Here is a 20,634-nt window from a genome sequence, read left to right as displayed (position 1 = left end):
AATTGTGATCACAATAATTTAATGGTTAACTACGAGCCAATATGAGCTTCTGTAGTAGCTAATCAAACTCATTTATTGTATCGATCAGCTCTAATTGACCAAGTGGCAGATATTCCTTGCCATTAATATAGTATATTCCACTTTACATATTCATAAAACCAGAAGACTACTTTTTGTACTGTTTCTTAAAATAAGATTACAAAGTTTCAGCAGAAAATTGTTTCTGAATAAAGGAAAACTGCCGAGTGAAAAGAACAAAATAATTAAATTGTTCTTGCCAGATTTAAATTTGGCACCGCAACATACTGTATATGTCAGAAAATAAACTAGTTAATTTTATTATGTTAGAGAACAGTCACAGTTTACATTTAACATATAAGTCAGTCTACGCTAATAATATTCTGTGCCCTAGGACATTTCTGTATATTTTGTCATAATTATTTATGAAAAAAAAAGAAAACGTTTATCCAGGCTGTTTACTATTTGTGAGAAATAATTACAGAGTTACTGGCATTCAATAAAATAAGTTACAAAATCACAGATATCACATTATGACAGTTCTCTTATTTTTAATTATCATGAACACCTTAAAGCAAATGCAAATTCACCACTATCTTTTCCACATTGAACTGACAATGGAATTCCCTTTCTAATAGTTATAATAAGCTCCAGAACATGCACATTTTGCCAAAGAAATTAACTATCAAATTTAAATTCTATCTACATAGCCTTCACATACATCACAGAAAAGCAAGTCCCTAGTCCACTATGTACACTATGTCTTTACGGTGCACTCACTACAACACTTTAAATATGTGGGATGGAGGAAATGTAAATGCAACCATTATCTTTAATAATGTAATCGATCATTCGTAGTTATTTCGTAGTCTATTGAATATGAATATTACTATTAATTCTGGAACCGATTTTGATTTTGTCGCTGAATATTCTAAAGGATTATTTGTTTTCAATGGGTTTCTAAAAATTTCTGTGAGGAAATAACTCCCGTATCATGAGAAGGTACTGTGCTTCACAGATAAACTGTGTAGAAACCTGAAAAGTCATTGTAAATGCCATTACATGGTTCAAGTTCCAGTCGCTGAAAGTTTAAGTGAATAATGGGAGTGAAACAGGGGAATATTTTGGTGTTTCATTTCCCTTTCAACTTAACCCACAGACGTTTTTTAGCTATATAAGATTTTCAAAAAGGAGGCCAGCCAAGGAACCTTTTCCTAAAGCATGAATATAGTAAAAGAAGCATGGAAAACCTTTTATTAACTGCTTTGAAGTACTTTAGTGTTATGGAATGTATAACTAAAGATCACACAAGTTGTTACTTCAAAGACTGGTATTCACTGGGTAATGCAAGTTAAATCAGAAGGAAATTCTAATGGGGGAGTTCGATAAGGCTTTATTTTGGTTTCATAAGAACCCCATTTTTATCCACCATATTTTGTGCAATTAAAAATTGTAAAAACATTTTTAGTGCATTGTTATCATTCATTATGGCATTAACCATTTTAATTAAGTATAATATTACTATCTACTTGGTCCTGAAGCCCATTTTATTAGCACACTGTCTGAACAGTGTCTGCCAAATAATTAAACACCTTAATTTTTTTTATTTTAGTTCTTTGATGAGAGGTCAGCCGTATCTACATCTACATTTAGTAATATTAATAAACATTCAAATGCTAGTTAACACCAACCAAAGTTTATCGAATACAGAAAGATTCTTCTTACCATTTTCAATAACATCTTAGTCCAGTACAGGTCAAGCTCCACGTCTGACCTGGCAGACAATAGGCACAAGCTAGGAAACACCCTGGACAGGAACACCAGTCTACCACAGGGCACAGAAACAAAGCAAAAACCCACGCAACCACTGGGAGAATGTGCAAACATCATACAGAAGGCTCCCCAAGCTGGAACCAAACCCAGTACCCAAGAGCAGCAGTGCTTACTACCATGCCAAATACAGTAAAAACGGCAAAACTGAGTTAAACATCTACTGTATATGGTAAAAAATGTAATTTTGCAATTATATTCAAAAGACTCCTAATAATATGGATAATTTAGCTCTGTTAAGGTGTAATACTGTATTGTATATTCCTCTAATGTTAGTCTCAAATATGAGAGCCAATAAAGTGGTTAAGACAATATTTAAAAAAAATATAAGGGATAATTCATGTAAAATTAATCTGAATTTCTATATTAGTAAAAATAATTAATATTTACAGGCTTAAGTGCTTTCATCCACGTTTCGCCAATTTCTTGCCAATTTGATCTCAGCTTTCTGTTAAGTACTCTCTGCATTCAGTCTGTCCATTATGCCTCAGTGGATTTCTTAAGTTACTATGCAGATGCACAAATAGTGTTTAAACCAAACTTGGAAAAGCTCTTTAATAACTGGAGAATACCATTAAGTACTTATTAGAAAAAAACATTTCTCTAACTTTAAAATAAAGGGAGTGTAAATAATTGTAGAAAGGGGTAAATAAATTACAGAACTCAACTTATTATGTCATCACACAAACTTACTGTGCTTGTGTATATATGTTTTACCCCCTGTAGCCAGGTAATATTGAGCCATAACCAGATATATATTTTCTACTAGTATTTACATATATTTACAAACCTGTGACTTTCAGAGCCCTGCATTCTACAGATACAAAGAATAGGACTTATCCTGTAACTTAGTCACAAACACCGTGGAAAGGGAGAAAAAGAGGGAATTTGTGACAAATAAAAGATCCTGCTTGGGACTAAATTACTCCTTAAATGGATGGGATTTTTTTTCACTATTCCACAATATTGCATCACTAAAGAAATTAGAGATTTAGGATGGTGGATGCCACAAAGAGGAAATCAGTATTTCCACAAATACAAAACAACAGTCCCTAATAAGACTACTGAGATATGGTCAGCCATTCTTCCTGTAGCCAGCTAGAAAAGGCTGAAAAGTCAAGATCATCTCCTGTTGATGGCACTAGCAAATAACTCTAATGTATTTACTACGGCTCTCAGAAGAATATGCCGTTTATGCACAGATCTTGACAGTGTTGTCTTGAAGTGCGATGGATTGCTTCATCCTACTGGAAAATCAAAACTGCTGGATTGGTTTGAAAGCATAGAAAATCTGGATGTTGTCTATATACAATATCTGCATCAAAGGTGCTTTTATGTTAAAAGAAACTCCTTCCCACATCATTATACTTTCATCACCCTGTATGCCCTGTATTACCCTGAAATGCTCACCATATTATCTCAACATGTTGTCTTCCATTAGGTTTGTCAAGAGCAAAATGACATTCAGCAGTGAATAAATTTCTGTGCCACTGCACTTCTTCTCTAGCAACAAATACAGATGCTTCTTTTATGTCAAACCTATATCTGAATAGCCTCCAAACTTGTTTCATGCAGACAACAAGCTAGTCATTCTGCTGATACATGGGTTATTTTTTCCTAGATTTTTTTGTGCTGCAAACACTGTGGACTGAAAACAAAGTAGGTGCATCAGATTATGACAGACCAGTGTAAAGGAGGTCTGCTTTCAAAGATACGGCCTGTTATCCCTAGGAACAATACTCATATTACTCAAGAAATCAACAAGCTTGCCACTATTTAAATATATAAAAATAATGTTACATTTGTCGAGTGAGCTATTGATATGAAACATAGATTTTATGTTCCACTTCATCATTTTCTGTTCGTCGGGCAGATTCTTCAGTAGCTACTTAGGGTGGTCATCTCACCTTGGAGTGCTAGCCTGTTTGCACCCCTTGCGGGAGATTCCTCTCCAAAGTTGAATTCCTGTTCGGAACAGGATTCTGCTCCAAGACCAAGATACCCGAGTGTCCTCCTGTTTTTCTGAGATCTCGGCACTGGATTCCGCTCCAAAGCCTTGGCTGTCCAATTCCTGTAGATGGGCTAATTCACCTGCATTGAGATCTCTGGGCTGGACACTGACCACCCTCATTTTTTGCCACTCAAGCAGTCTGCTCTGATTTCAGTTCAGGACTCCACCCTGCAGTGTTCTATTCCAGTCTGCTCTAACTCCCATTCCAGTCTTCCAGGACATCACTCTGCACTGCAGAGCTCCATTTCAGTCTATTCTGGCTCTAGCCCAGGACCACTCCACTTTGCACTACAACTCCCATACTTGACTGCATGGTGGCTTCTGGCCTCCACCCTGGACTTTCTGCTGCCCTCCGTCTCCTGTGGTTCCATCCCACTTTCAGGAGGCAGCATCCATTGTCCAGGACCCCAGGGTGCAGCTTGTGCAGCCTTTATCCCTGCTACTCAGCAGCCCCATCCTAGCTTTGTAGAGTCCTGACCTAATATTTTAGTTTCTTCTCTGTTGCTCCTTTGTTTTTGTGCAGTTTCCGTCTAGTGTCCTAGCAGAGCCTTCTTTTCCTTCCTGGGTTGCCAGGCATCCTGTTTCCGCATTGTCTGGAGAACATCTCTCTGTTAGCCTGAGCTCCCTGAGGATTCCTGTTCCCGGGCCTGACTGGGACTGCCAATACGGCAGTGCTGACCCAGTGATCTGGGAGTTGAGAGGGAAGTTAGGACAGGTCCATTACCTCCTGTCTGTTACAGATTTGTCCTCTAGTTGGTCCAAAGGGTGCCAGGGTATCCGGTTCCATTCGCACCCGGGAGAGTTGAACCTGGGAGACCGAGCTGATAGTGCACGTCTGTCCTAGTCTCAGAGGAGGCCCCCCATAAGGACATGCATTGTGAATCACTGGCACCTGGGTCCACTGAAAAGAACACTGAATGGGGATGTCCTACCTCGTCAGTTCGATGAGACCCCTCCTGTCCGTTAAGCCTACAGGGAAAGGCATAGCGGTGCCCTGAGGAGGCTCTTCTTTTTTTCCCTGTCCAGCGCATTGGCCTCTGGGATTGCCAGGGCTTGCCAGCCTGAATCTCTGGCTACTTGGAAGGCTGCCTCTTGTGCAGCCCTCCTCCTTCTGAGGGCTTGGCAGCCGGTTCCTTCCCAGAGCAGAGGGTCCCAGATTCTCGTCAGCAGGCTGGGATGAGATGTCTAACTCGGGGCTGGCACTTTGCTATGCCAGCTTGTCTTGTTGGTCACCAGGAATACAGAGAGCCAGCATCTCCCAGACCATCGCACCTCACTTGGTTTCTTTTCCTGCTGTCCGGCTGGGGCCATCCTCGCTCTGCCGGCCAGTTCTGTTTACATTTTTCAGTTTTCCTTCTCATTACTGGCTGGCCTGAGCTGATTTAGTAATAATAAATTATTCTATTACCACGTCCTGTTTCCTGTTCATTTTCTCTCTGTCCCAAAGAACTCGTGCTCTCAATCAGTCAGGTCTCATCGGGTGTTCTGTCACTCTCCGGTCTTTTGCACCTAGGTTCTGACAAATCACCACCCTCATGGCTCTAACTGGCTGTGGCATTACATAAGCATCATGGTTTTATTTGTTTGCTGAGCACCTGGTTAAAAATGTGTGTATTTGTAAATACAATTACATTCATTTGTTCTATAGTATAGGATTAACTACAGTATAAAGTGTCTTCTGTTACATTCCATTACACTCATACATCCAAACTGTACTACGCTTTGTAAGGATTATTTGTAATGTTAGTATTTTTCCTGTTAGTTACAGCTATAATAAAGTTGTTCCAGTTAGGCACATGTTAGCATTATCATTATTTTGATCAAATTTATTGGCAATGAAAAATTGTGTCTGCTGGCTAATTTTTCATTAGCCAGCAGCCACATCACCCTGCAACTCACAACTGGCAACCCACTGAAGCTAAGCGGGTGTGAGCCTGGTCAGTACCTGGATGGGAGACCTCCTGGGAAAAACTAAGGTTGCTGCTGGAAGAGGTGTTAGTGGGGCCAGCAGGGGGCGCTCATCCTGCGGTCCATGTGGGTCCTAATGCCCCAGTATAGTGACGGGGACACAATACTGTAAACAGGTACCGTCCTTCGGATGAGACGTAAAACCGAGGTCCTGACTCTCTGTGGTCATTAAAAATCCCAGGGTGTTTCTCGAAAAGAGTAGGGGTGTAACCCCGGCGTCCTGGCCAAATTTCCCATTGGCCCTTACCAATCATGGCCTCCTAATAATCCCCATCTATGAATTTGCTACATTACTCTGCTCTCCTCCCCACTGATAGCTGATGTGTGGTGAGCGTTCTGGCGCACTATGGCTGCCGTCGCATCATCCAGGTGGATGCTGCACATTGGTGGTGGTGGAGGGGAGTCCCCATTACCTGTAAAGCGCTTTGAGTGGAGTGTCCAGAAAAGCACTATATAAGTGTAAGCAATTATTATTATTATTATTATTGAAGGTTTGGAATCCGCTTACTATCTCCTGGGATGTTTCATTAGGGTTCTGCCCAGATTAAATGAAAAACTGTCAGATGGGGTATTATCATTTTACTGCACAGAGATTACTTCTAATGCTGTGGTACTGGTTTCTGTGCTCCTTCTGAATTACAGAAAAGTAATGCATCTAGCTTGGAGGGTTTATACTGTACATGTTTCTGTCTATACTTCTCCATGTCAAGAAGGTTAACTATAAACTGGCATTTGCCAAACACAAGGTATGAAAAAAAAAATATGTTTAACCAATTAATATTATTTGAAGGATTAAGTAAAACACCACTGCCATCTGAAATTCCATTTAAAAAGTTTTTTTCATTTCCTCCATGGCATTAGGAGTGTGATCCTATTCAGTCTACTTACCAGTAATGATATTATCCAACAGGGTTGTTGGCATACAAAATATTCCAACTAGCAGGTCACTGACGGCAAGATTCAGGATGAAGAGATTGGTGACAGTTCGCATGTGTTTACTTCTGAGCACAATGAAGCAAACAATTCCATTCCCAACCATGCACACCAGGAAAATAAGAAGGTAGGAGACAATGAAAACAGCTGCCACAGGAGGCTGATGGAGGTAAAATCCAACATAGGTAGTATTGTATGGAGGATAAAAGTATTCCTGGGAATTGTTCTCAAAATGCCAACTCTTTCTGTCAATATATGATATATTTGGATCCAACTGTGTGTTCATTTTGGACCTGAAAAACAAAAGATGAATGTTTTATTTACTCAACCCTTTCATTTATTTTTTTATTATTCTTAATGAACAGAATAAAGTTGATCTACATTGATAACTGGCACTGTTTGTATGACAAGAATATTCGTACAGACTGTTCAGTTAAATACCAATAAAAGTAACCTGTATATTAAAAACAGGAAGTTAAAAACAGAACTAAACCACGGTTTTTCAACAGAAACAGAACTAAACCACAAACCATGGTTTTTCTTTTATAAGTGGTAGAACACATGCAGTATCATTCTTTCTTGAAATTTTAGAAGGAAATCCAGTACAATTTCAGACTCTAATGCGTTATTGTCAAGTGCAAAATAAGTGATGAAGAGATTAAATTGAGTTCATACTATGTTCTCACTTCATAATAGTTTAACACCAACATCAATCATAAGTTAACAATTTAAATAGGTTTTAACAAGTTGACACAATACTGTGCATACTGGTTACCAATATAGAACATGTAAAACTTAAAACACATGGGAACATTCACAATTTACAGAACACAATGCATGAAATTTGAAAACTGATGTAATATTGTCATCAACATCCAATATTAACTTGTTCTTTATAATAACAGTCTCTGGAAGAAATTTATTCACTTCACATAATGACACAATTACCCAAGTGGAAGGATTTAGGCAGAATATCACTAATAGGATTATAGTTTTGACCTCCTTTACCTTCTCCTAAAATAACTTTCAAAGTTCAAAGTAACTAATGAATATAAAGCAATAACATAACTATAAACAGTTCCAATTAGTTTAGTTTTTCATTTCCAAGGTAATAAAGAGAAAAAAGGGAAACATATTATAATTGCCCATTTGAATATCAGTGCAACAGACAATCTAGATTGAATAATTATAGTTATACAGTACATTACTTTCCATTCTGAAGGATCACCACACTACGTGAAGTACTGTAGGTCAGTCATTATGCTCCATATTAAAAGCCAGTAACATGCAGACAGAAAGGGAGTATAGAATTGGGGTTGAGCTGCCAAAGAGCAATGCTGAGACACTCCCAAAACAAGAAATTATGACTTTCTCAAAAGGATATTAAGGACTTGAATGCACCACCAGATGCTGATTCCCTACAAAAGAACACTAAGAGTAGACAGACGTTATCTTCTCAGACATTCATAGTCTCGTTTATGGTAAGACCTTAGATCTCAGGGTGAAATTTTCTTGTGGCAAATTCAAAGGTGTGAAAATATTCCAAAACTGAAACTAAGACTTACTACTATCAGTAACAGCCTCAGTTGTTGTCTTGGCAACTTTCTTACCAGTGGGTAAGAAAGAAGACAGGTAGAGAAGCCTGGCCTAAACAGGATTGACTGTTACTGTATTTCATTTTGAAGTAAGAGTTAGGAATGCACTGGTACAGAAAGTACAGGGTTTGAACGGTATTTTATCATCAGGATTGATCAGTTCGCCACCTGATCTCCCATATTAAGAGATGGTTTATGTGCAGGCTCCTCCTGCTACGTGCTAAGGGGGAACTGTTACACTAATTGAGTCAAGGTTTTTTTTTTAGATACTGTAGGTCTCCACCTACTTTTCTGATCAGTGCCATGATATCTTTAATGACGAAGTTGTCAAGACATACTGTAGGATATACTGTATACTGTATCTCAACAGAAGGACTGCACCTCCTGCAGCACTGTGTGCTTGGTGACCTGTGTAGTGTGCTCTCTGAAGGCACCAGTTCTGTAGGATTTGGGCATTTACTGGGACAATTATTAATTGTAGCAGTAAATCACAAAATGATTATTTTGATGGCCTTAGAATCCAACCATGCGATATAACTCAAACAACGCACACAGGTACTAATACATGAGGATACATTTATTAATACATAGAATATGCATTAAACCTAACAGATCTTATCGGGAGGGTTATCAGAATACAAAAGGTATATATTCATTCAGTTACGAAGAGTTACATATATCAAGAGGACATACGTTCAGTATATCATTCATTTAGACCGTTTTGTAAATGCACTTGGTTATAACTTCTACATTAGATTCTCAAAACAAGTACATAACTCTTAGGAATTAAATTGATATCAACTGGTTGGGATAACAATTGAATTCTCGAGCTGTAATGCATTGAAGTTGATTACTCATCAACTCTCTGGGGATTCAGATCTCCTGCGGGCACAAAGAAACAGTTGTAGGCTGTTGCTGTCCAATCCGCGCTCTCTGGCTAGGTGCCAGGCTGTGATGTGCGGCTTGCGACGGTGCGCTGCTGATGCTCACTGACCGGCTAGTTAGTGTTGGCTTTAACTAGCAAAGTTTGCGCACAGGAGAAAAGATGACTGTGAGTCCCAGCAAGTCAGGAAGAGGACCGGTTCGTTCCTGATGAAGAGCTAGTTCTGAATAGTGATTCAGCTGTCCACAGTTCTGACCTGTTCATGAGGCTTGCTGCTGATGCTAACCTCGGGTGGATCCTCTGGTTACTCTCTGGCAACCTCCGCTCTCGACTCTTAGAACAAAGGAAAGTTCTGGCACTCGGACACACTGGCCGTTCCGTGGTTGTCCGGGCTGAGTCTCAGGATGGTCAGGAGGAGCGCTGCGAGAATGTCCTGCCCTTGGGAGCCTTCTGCTCCTGGGCCGTCCTGCCCTGGAATTCTCCTTTGAGGTTCTGCCTTTCAGAAAGTCCACAATAGTTCCACTACAGGCTCTCTGTGTTGCCTGTTTTTACCTGGAGGAACTTCAGCTCGTTCATTGGCTGAAAGTTCCATTGGCATCAGAGTCCCACGTGGGTTACTCGGCCCTACCAGTCCCTGATTGGTTGATCAAGGTGAGATATGAGTCACTTACTCCTGACACCTAGGAATGCAGTCCAGATGTCCATCTGGCACTCCCTAGACAGATAGGCGCCAATGGATGACCATTGATCATGATAGCCAGGCTTAGCTAAGTGCATCCCCCTTTGGGAGCTGTCCCTTATCAAAAGAAAACATCTTTAAATCAGCCTGCATGAAAAGCTTCTCTGTGGCTGCACCACAGAGATGAAGAGAGAGATGGGGCCTCATTTGGGAAAGCACCGCAACACTTAATTCTGTCTTATTAACAAGCATTGCCGCTACACCTGTGAGAATTGGTTTAGGAAATTCTGGTCTAGAGAGAACAGTCCCAGTGTGATGATGTGAATGTGGGGGCTTTAATATACACTATTTGAGTGAAAATTAGACACACCTGTCTTAATTGAGTAATTGGCATTCAATGTGAAGGAAATTCCACAGATAGAATAGAACATGGCTCTGTGGGAATTTGGCAACACCCTGTGCTAGCATGTGTGTTTAGGATCTTGCAGGAATGGAAGAAAGTGAGATTTTAGAAATAAATATAAGGAGTTTAGATACTGGTGTAACTACAACAGCAGCAGCAGCAGCAGCAGCAGCAAGACTTGTAGTTTTGGTGTCAGGGAGGGTTTAATAAGTATGAGAATGAAGAATTTACAAGAACTAAGATTAAGAATTTGTGACTATTGAAAGAAAGATCCGGAGTGAGCTGTTGCTCATTAATATAGGTAAACTATTCCAAGGGTTTGTTTATTGTATAAGGCTCCTGTATAAGCCTTACTGTATAAGGCTAGAAGGGTTGATGGCATTAGAATCTCTTGTGTGTAGGTGTGAATCTAGTTATTCCCTTAAAACAATTTCAAACCTCCTTTTTAAAACTTAGTGGGTGGATGGAGCTTCTATTGGTTAGTCAGGAAGATCCAAGCTCTTTATATAATTGATTGTGTAATGACGCATACCTGTATATGGCATATTTTCAGAAGTAGATGGCTAGATTGAATGAATTTGTTTACAGAAAATAATTCCACAAGAAAATGCATCTTCTATATACACAAGATACAGTAAAACAAGGTGATACATGTTTATTTGTTATCAGCCATGAGTTTTGTAATTGGATTTAGTCACCCTGAAATAAGGTTCCGATCAGTAACTTTGACCCCCCCCCCCCCCCCCCCCGAATGTATTCAATAATAAATTCAGGCAAAAATCATTTTAAGAAAAGCACAAACAAACACTGATTGTTTCAGACAAATAGCAATATGCACTCTGGGTCCTGTTTTCAAAACACACGATTTGCTTCAATTTCCATAGGAAGCAATGGAGAGTTAAACACCTAAAGTGTTTTAATATTAGGTCTTATATTGTGTATTTATACAGGCAATACAGCATAAAAACTGGTACTCTTATTTAATAGGGTTCCATATGCTCATCTATGACATTAATGACACTAGTACACTACAGGACCAATCTGACCAGATTTTCAAATAGGATAGGAAGAAAATGTCCCTACAGTGCTGATTACAGTACAGGTTTTACTGTATACCAGACCATGTGCCATGATGAGTTACAGTATTTATCTTGGTGCATGTTATGTGTGTACTCCATAAATTTCCATCATATACTACTGTCCAAAATGTTAAAATTCATAATGGTGTTCCAGATGCACTACAAGATCATCACACTATCGCCTCCAAAGTGAACACGGTCACACTGATTCACCACGTCTTCCTGTTTGTCAGATCTGATCCAATTTGGTACATGACCTACATAGCTGGAAAATTGTATATTTTAATAAAGCAAATGAAAGTTAAAATGGTTTTCGTTAATAACTTGGACAATACAAACAACTTGAGATATAAGATTATGACAGTACAGACAGGTGTATCTGCTGCAGAAAGATTGGGATTCAGTGCAGCTAGCCTCTTTCAGAGCTCCCATTCCTAATCTCTTCTCCCTTCTTAACAATATTAAAGAGAGCACAGTATTATCATTATAATAATGTCAAAGATCAAACCAGAAACTTGGAGCTTAAAAGAGTCCTTATTATATGTCCTAATAATAATTAATAATAATATCTTATTCATATAATATTTTTATATGAGAGAAATTCTGATGATGTTTTCTTTATTTTTTTATGCTTGCATAAAGATCTCAGTGAAAATCCTGTTTAAAAAGAAGTCTAATAATGACACTAGTACTGAATAATATTAATTTTGCAAAAGGAGGGTAAGAAGACGCCACAAGGCTATAGGCAAAAGTATTTTAGTACTGATTTATTTCTTCTTTGGCTAATCCTTTCATGTGGAAGCTAGTCCTATGGTACATACAATATTTAAACAACTCCTACAGTAGGTAGCACACAAACTTTCATTTATTATAATGTCTGTTATTAGTGCACATAGATACTTTTAGAGGTTAAGGACATTTATAGCCTTGCAATGTTAATTCTATGAATTGCCTTATTTTTTTGTTTATGTTTCTTTTCCCTGTATTTTGGATACTCATTGAGTCTGTTTCATAAATTAGCTGACACTGCAATGGCTTTTCAGCAGGGAATTATCCAACTGAGCCCATATGCAAGAACCATAACTAAATGAATTAGCTAAGAATTTTCTCATTCCTAGCACATACTACACATTACGGCTTACACTTGCTTCATCGTTGGACAAATGCAACTGTAAAACTTGTTTTCAGTTGACGTATACTGTTCTTAAGTCAAGACCAAAATGGCAGATATCATATTAAGTGGAGAGGAGAGTCTTAAAATATAACTTGACATACTGTAATTCTGCCACAACACATTTAGGTTCATAAAGACAAATTACTCTTAACAATACAATTGTTTTTTTGTTTTTTTTTTGACACTGCAAAGCTAATATTGGGTTTACTAATTTATTAATAAACCATTGCTGGCATATACAAAAGGTGGAGAGCTTGTTCGATTTATGCAAAAGGCTACGATAATATGAAACTGACAATTTTCTTGTCACCTTTCTGCAAAGATTTTTAGTAAAACTTTCTTTTGATGCAAACAATATATAATCTTTGACCAAAGGTAAATATATAACCTATGATTAAGATCAAAAACACAGAAAGGGAAATAAAACAACCAATTGTTTGCTTGTTGCTGGCATTTGGTTGAATGCCTGTTGTAAGTAAACATCAGGGCAGCAGATATCTAAATTCGATTTCCATTTCAACTGAGCTCGGACACCTATAACCAACTACATTTGACATATACTAATCAGTTCTTCTGGACATATATGTGTTTTCGAGCAGAAATGCCATCTAAATTAGCCATTTTTCAGATTCAGTTCATTACATTTTCCTTCAAAGTGTTTGAAAAATCATCACCAAACGTAAGTAGGACTAGCCTGCATAAACAGTGAACTGAATAACTTCAGATTCACTTTTTGTAGCTTATACTACACATTAATAACCAGAGTTTGGCAATTTTCTATTCAACATTAAAGCATCATGTTAGTTTTGTATTTACAACACTGTTCAAAGGTGCCCTGAAGGCATGTTCCCTAATTGCTTCCTACAGTATGTAATGTATAAGAAAGTGCTCAGTATTGCAAAAGACATGGTTTTGCTTAGCACTATGAGTATGTCTTAGAATTACCAGAAATGGCACCTGTGAAGAAAATTCAGACATCCCACAATAAAACAACACTAGTGGTAGAACAGTTAATATGAGAGATTGACTCATATAGGTTATGAAAGGCAGAAAATAGCTTTGTGTTTCTTTTTTAAGAAAATCCTGATTTTATGGTTCTTTTACCAGAATGCCAGATTCCACTGTCAATCTCTTGGAAGTGTTGTTGTTGATTTTGTATTATAATTACTCTTTAAAGTACACCTGCTAGCTGTATATGTAAGCTACAGTATAACTAGTTGCACATCAAAACTATAACTAAGTGGCAGGTCTGCTCTTTTTACTTAATACAACTACTTGTTTTTTCTAAGCCATCAGTTATCTGTCACTGTCTAATGGAAATGTCCATGTATACAGTTACTTCCATCTCCCACTGAACATTTAATGAACTGTTTTGAGCTGATATTGTGCCTTTACACATGTTCTTGTTATTTTGTGTACTGCTGGTTCAGTGGTTCATTGTTCTCATGCAAAGTGAGGGATTCCAGGGGTTAAAACTGTATGTTGTTAATCACTGGAGAAAGTATTTTCAAGCAATGAAAAAAGAGCAATTTCAGTTTTCAGAAAGGGTCTCAGGTTTACGGATGTCACATAAATTTGAATGACAGGAGACATGAAAAGTTTTCAGAGCAGTTACAAGAACATTTGTATGCTGCAATTTTCAAAAACATAGATATTTAGAACAAATATATATTAAAATATTAAAATGTCTTTTACACATAATTATTGCACAAGATGCAAATCTTAATAGCTAAATGACTGGAATGAATCTATTGGTTGTGCTCTACAGGGTAAATAATTACAATCACCATACACAAGCATATGAAAACAACCACTTAGACTAAATGGGGAAATAAGAAATACCAACCACGTTTAACTATTTTTCCAAATTATTTGGAAAAGAAAATGGGAATAATGAACAGTTCCAGGAATTACTTGTCGGTTTGTAAAACGCAAGGTCATTCTGCAATCTGTAGAAAACACCAGCAGTATTTTTCATGAGGCATAGGTATTTCCTGAGACATATGGCAGAAAAAGTGCCTGAAGCAAAAAGCAGAAATGAGAGAAAATATAATGAGTATTCAGAACTTGCAGGCTAATCACTTCTTAACTTATAACCACATTCTTGTTGGCTTCAATTCCACTTCAAATCTCTCAATTATTGAAGTAAACAAAGTCACACCTGAAAGAAGGGGAAGAACAGCTGCAGCTTAAACCTTTTCTGGGATGTGTAAAACATCCATAAACTGGAATGCAAGCTAAACCCGTAATATTGAGAAAAATCAACAGCACTTGGAGTGTTATAACACTCTTCATGATAATACATTTTGAGTTTCAAGAGTAAACAACATATTAGAATGTAAACAGGAAAATATGATTACAACTCAATGGATAATAAAAGTGGTATACTGCTGATTTTTAAATTGACTTTTAACTTGTAAACAGAAATGAAAAGAATTGAAGAGAAAATAAACAGTCCACTAAAATGATTGCCCTCTAAGGTAGCATGTGGTAGCCATTTTGGCCTGGTGAGTAGAATGATAATAGAAAGTTTGCATATGTCACTAACAATAATATTAAAGAAATCAGAGTCATAAAACTGTTTATATTAAAATTAACATACATTACACCTTACCTTTTGTGCAAATGTAATATTATACATAAATGGAGTTAGTTATTTAAAATAGTCATTTATGTTCTTATAAAAATAAATAGTAAAAACATGTAGCAAAACACTACCACATGAGCTACATACTTTTATCTTAAAAAACGGAAAGAAATTATTAAACAGGACTCCATTTCTGAATGGAAAAACCCTGCGTGGCATTGATGTCATAATTAAGTCTTTTTAATCCATTTCTTCCTCCATGACTGTAACTGAGCATATCTATTTACAAATGTTAAGCTTCTGTTCTGAGTTAAACTGTCAGCCTTCTGCAGTTAGATCTGTGATCAGAAGTCCCAGATTTCCAATTGTCCTCTGCATGATCTATAATGTAGGTCTATTTGATAGATTTTATCTTTTATTATCCTTTACTTAAAGATCGTTTCTCTTTACTATATCAAAGAAGTGATAAAACATTAAATAGAAATAATGACCTACATTTTCCTAGATTGCAAACTTCCCATCCCATAGCAAATTAATGAGATGGGAATTTTAGGGAAAATCTGACTCAAGGTGTAAATATGATTAAAATTATTCCAAGAGTACAGTATAGTTTTAACACTATTGTTATGATCCCAAGTGTCTAGGGGTAAAGGGGTGTAACATTTAGGATAATTTTTGGGGGGATGCAGGTGGGTTCTGGTGAGGGACTAGGAAGCGTGTCAACAAGGGTTGATGCAAAAGTGAATATTTTAAGGTGAATAAGTGACTGGTATGAAAGTAGGACACAATAACACACAGGGTAAGGGAACTAGAGTGGTGCCAAAGGAAAGAAAATAACAAACAAAATGGAGCTGGCTAAGAAAGTGAGGGAAAGCTGACCTAACTACAAAAGAAAACCCAAAACACACGGTCTTCGGCATCCTCAAACACCCTAGCTAACCTCCACTGACTACCCAAAACCATACAAGACAAACGGCACTCACCCATACTAAACTAGTGTGACTAATAGAAAGATAAACTATGTGTGCAGAATGTACCCAACAACCTAAACTAACCCTATACACAAAAGTTCACACAAATACACAAGTGAACTCGGAATACAAATAAGGGAAAATTAGAGTAGTTACAGTAGTAGAACAGGAATAGGGTACAAAAGAACACAAAGGTTGAACATACAGTATAACAAGTTTGGGTGGGGTAATGGCAAAACAGGGATAAACACAAACAAACTTAAGTACAAAGTGACGAAGAAACCAACAAAAGCCAAAGCTATATGAAAATAGACACACGCAAAGCAAAACAACAAACCAACAAAGCAAAAGCAAAAACCAAAAGCGAAATGAAGCAAAGCAAAACCAAGCGGGACCAAAGTCAAACGAAAGGCTCCTTCCTTCTGAAAATCTCCATGTTATATACTGAATAAGATAAGTTCTGATTGGTCGAGAGTTAATTGAAGATGATGTAATACGTAAACAATGGTGTAATGATGGACCAATGGGTCCATCAAAGAACAATCAAAGTCAGAAGTGTGGAACATAACAAAAACACACATGGACTACACACTGGGACGTAACACCATAGTCAATTAGTTTAACTTGCCTGCACTTACTACACAAACAGTACATTATAACCTGTAACCTGTGTCAAGCACAATCACTGACCTAGGCCAAATCATTTCAGGTGAAGGGACATTTTAAAAAGAGTTGTATTGACTTTAAATCTATATGTAATACATGTACAGTATGACATGCATAGGCAACCATGAAAGTCATATGAAAGTATTTTCTATGGTATAAGAAATTCCATTTTTTGTAGCTTGTCAAAGCATAACAGCCCTAACATATGAAAGTATTTTCTATGGTATAAGAAATTCCATTTTTTGTAGCTTGTCAAAGCATAACAGCCCTGGACAAGTTTTATGGAATAAGAAGATGCAGATTTCTCTAGGCTGTAATCTGTCCATACTGGAAAACCAAATTAGTAATTGTATTAATGAATATTATATATTGTGAGATACTGACAGTGAATAGTGGATAAAATCAATTCTTTGAAGCACCATTTTACTTTAAAATGAATGTATCTCCTTTAGTCAGTCATTTTCCGGGATTTATTACTGATATTGGGAATAAAAATCCTACTTGCATGATACACATCTATTTGGAGTTGAAAGCAGATGTTTAAAATGCTTAACTGTTTAAAGATGTTTAACTGCTCGGTGAAATCTTCTTGACTTGGAGGATTTAAATAAGTGTTTCATTTAAGGGTTTAAAGAAGATATAGAAGTTTATAATCACTGAGAATTGTACTTATGACATTTATGTCTTTGCCTTTTCCAATATGCAGCTGTAATAATATTCAGTGTGGAACTCAATGTTACCTTCACAAAATTGGATGGAACTACAGTACTGTATGTCTTCAGTAGGTTTAGAAAAATTAATTACAAAAAATTAACTGTCAAAAAATTAATTACAAACAACAGGATGTAGCAAAATAAAGGGTATTCCTCTGCCAAAATTGATAATAAATGTGTATATATATTGCCTGGCTTAAATTATTTTCTTACAGAGATAGTCAATGCCTATTAAAAATCAGTCAAAAAATGTATTTAACAATGTGTCTGTAAAATGATGGTGTTTTTCAGTTGCTGCCAGGAAAACAGACAGTACTATAAGCATCCTGGCAGGAAACTACTTTCATCTTTAAAAGACTGACAATCCAGTGATTCCTTTATATATACTGCCAGGGTTTACATTCACTCTGACAACCCCACCTACCTCCATCCAGTTCATTAAGCAGATTTACCAGGTCATCCTCACTCCCCCAACTGGACACAGTGCAACCAATTATCATCTCAAAATGTGTGTAAATATACTTTAAAATATATAAAGAGGTAATCACAATATAAGAAATTAGCAAAACAGAGTGTTCCTTTCAGCATCCAGTCTCTCACTAAAGGCTCAGCAGTGACAGCTTCATGGTCCTGCCAGGCTCATGAAGACTTTCTAGTGAGACCATTGAGTTATTTCCTAATAATATCCTGTATTTAAAATAAGACAAAAAATAACTGTGGAAAACATATTGTAATTATATTTCCAGATGTGCCATTGAAGAGTGGATAAGCCATCCATCCATTTTATATACATTTGTAGATATTCTCTTATCTCAGCAAGCAACAGTCACAGGCAGAATATTTCCTGAACAGGATGCCAGTCAACAATGGGTAATGCATTTCACAAATAGAAACATATACAGTATAATCAGGTCACAATTATGCAATGCAAGACTTTTAAATACAGACGATACAGTACATACTGAAAGAATGGTTGGTGTTTAGACAAACATGACAGACCTGTTGTAGCATACAGTACAAATTCTAACTTTATATTTATTTATTGAAAGTAATCATCCTTATTTTGTCAAAGCAAACTAATGTCAATCACTGCATTCTGCAAATTCAAAGACTGGGTTAACATACTGTAGTTACTATGTCCATCTTAATCCCCCATTGTTTAATATAAACCAAAATCCTTAAAAGATCATTAAAACAGTATACAGTACACACTTTTTCAATTTTTGGATGAGGTGTCCACTTGCTCACTTCAAGTATTTTATACAGATTAGTGCAGCAAAACACTTTGCCAACTTTCAGTCAGATCATCAGTATGAAACACCTATGATACAGTTACTGCTTATTCAGACCTTTGATAAACAGCATTCAAGATAAAATGTGTAACCATGTAAAATAATTACAGCATCATAGGAACCCAAAGAGTACGGCCGAAACGATCGACTTTATCTTGCAGAAAACTGAAACATCAACTGAAAACGCACTGGTCTGTATATGAAAGACACAAACACTATTTGCAGTATTAATACATACTGCGATTAATCAGAGTACTGCTTTATAAACAAAATGTTTTTCAAAGATTATTCTAATGCTCTGAAAAACATTTTTTTGTTTGTTTTAATGCTTTGAGGATCAAACTTTAGATTTTTAGATCCAAAACAGAGTGTTAGAACACGCAAGTATACCTATAAAAATATCTAAAATAATGAAATGTAAAATAAAATAAATTAGATATTTAATGGTAAAATGGTAAAGGGCAAGAGGCGGTACCTTAATAAACGCCTATATATCACTTGCATGATTGTTATACGTGAAATGCACAATAGCACATAGAAAATTGCATGAATGAGAACTGAGTTCAAAGTGTCAGTGTCAGTAGAGTGATCTGATAAAGATTAACCGTATTGTAGAGATATACTTATTGATGATAACAACACTAAATAACAGTGATAATAAAAATAAAATTATAATGATCATTCAGAAGTTACTACATTTCAGTTTTTTCAAGGAGAAAACTTATGACATCTGCCGTTAAACGCGTAATGAAGTACAGAACGCTGTTAATTGTGATCACCACAATCATATCAGACACAGCCTTTATCTCCATTTTATTTAAATAGTAATTTTTTTTTCTTACCTCGAACGAACACCGTTCTTTACTCTTTAAGGCTCTGGGGAGTCAAACAACATTTAAAAATACGAAAAGTTGTATTTAAAAGCTGTATGATTAATCTGTAGCAGGACTGTTGTAGGAATGACGGATTTTCAGCCTGACGGTCGTGATGAAGGAAAGGGGTCAAGGTCCGACACTCTCTACGGCGAAAATGAAAAGTGATAACTGCTGCCAGGAGAAAGAAAAAGACACACTAAGGCGTGATGCACAGTTTAGCGTCACTGCTAGGGGCTGGACCACAGACTAAAATTGGTTGATTAATTCTGCAAATAAATCAAGAATTGTTGGCACTGGCATGTGGTGAGATATGCTGATAAAGTTACAATTATTCACATGTATCACATAGTAACTCTTAAATATTTTTAATTTTTAAGTATTGCTAAAATGCTATTTATTGAATATAATTTATCGCATAATATTGATTGTTGTCTACACTATATTTGCAGCTACAGTAGTTACATATAGTACAAATAATAAAAGTGTTATAAACGTCAAGAATGCGAGTTATTTTTTTCTAAAACAGGAAAATCTGTTCCCTTCTTTTGATTTTTGTTTGCCATTATATTATAAAACGTATTTTTCCCTACTGATTTATGCCTACTTTACTAGTATTTGCTTGTAGTATAGATTTAGCTGTTTTTGAAATTTCTCTTCGACGGAAGAGGGCACTGTAAGCCAAAAAAAGGCGATAGTACAATGAAAGTTATACTTCGTTTTAATAAATGTGATTAATGACTAAATCATACAAGGAGCGTCTTGCTTTAAGTTGTTCTCTGTTGAACTTGCATTCCAGTGTTTAGATTGTACCTTCAAACTTTTTCCCCCAAATCTCATGAATATTTACAACTAAACAAGTCACTTTGCTTTCACAAATTCCATAGTTTTTATCTTTTCTTATCTTGTACTATTTCCATTGTATATTCTTAATTTATAAGTAAAGATTCTGATTTTCCT

At 36.6% G+C, this 20,634-nt stretch overlaps 1 protein-coding gene across 2 annotated transcripts in view; it reads right to left on the bottom strand.

Moving 5' to 3' along the window:
• npffr2a (neuropeptide FF receptor 2a) overlaps positions 1-19,843 on the bottom strand; it is a 33,300-nt gene extending 13,457 nt beyond the window's left edge. For both annotated transcript variants that reach the window (XM_088629029.1, XM_088629028.1), the window contains exons 1-2: positions 19,645-19,843; positions 6,716-7,053 (exon numbers count right to left, since the gene is read on the bottom strand). In XM_088629029.1, the coding sequence (XP_088485155.1) occupies positions 6,716-7,046 (331 nt within the window). In that variant the 5' untranslated portion in view covers positions 7,047-7,053; positions 19,645-19,843. The remainder of the gene's footprint in view (positions 1-6,715; positions 7,054-19,644) is intronic.
• Positions 19,844-20,634: the final 791 nt, after the last annotated feature.

This window comes from Lepisosteus platostomus, chromosome 4 (assembly GCF_059453375.1).
Source record: "Lepisosteus platostomus isolate fLepPlt1 chromosome 4, fLepPlt1.hap1, whole genome shotgun sequence".
NCBI lineage: Eukaryota > Metazoa > Chordata > Actinopteri > Semionotiformes > Lepisosteidae > Lepisosteus > Lepisosteus platostomus.
This window is presented reverse-complemented; position numbering and strand designations above follow the sequence as displayed.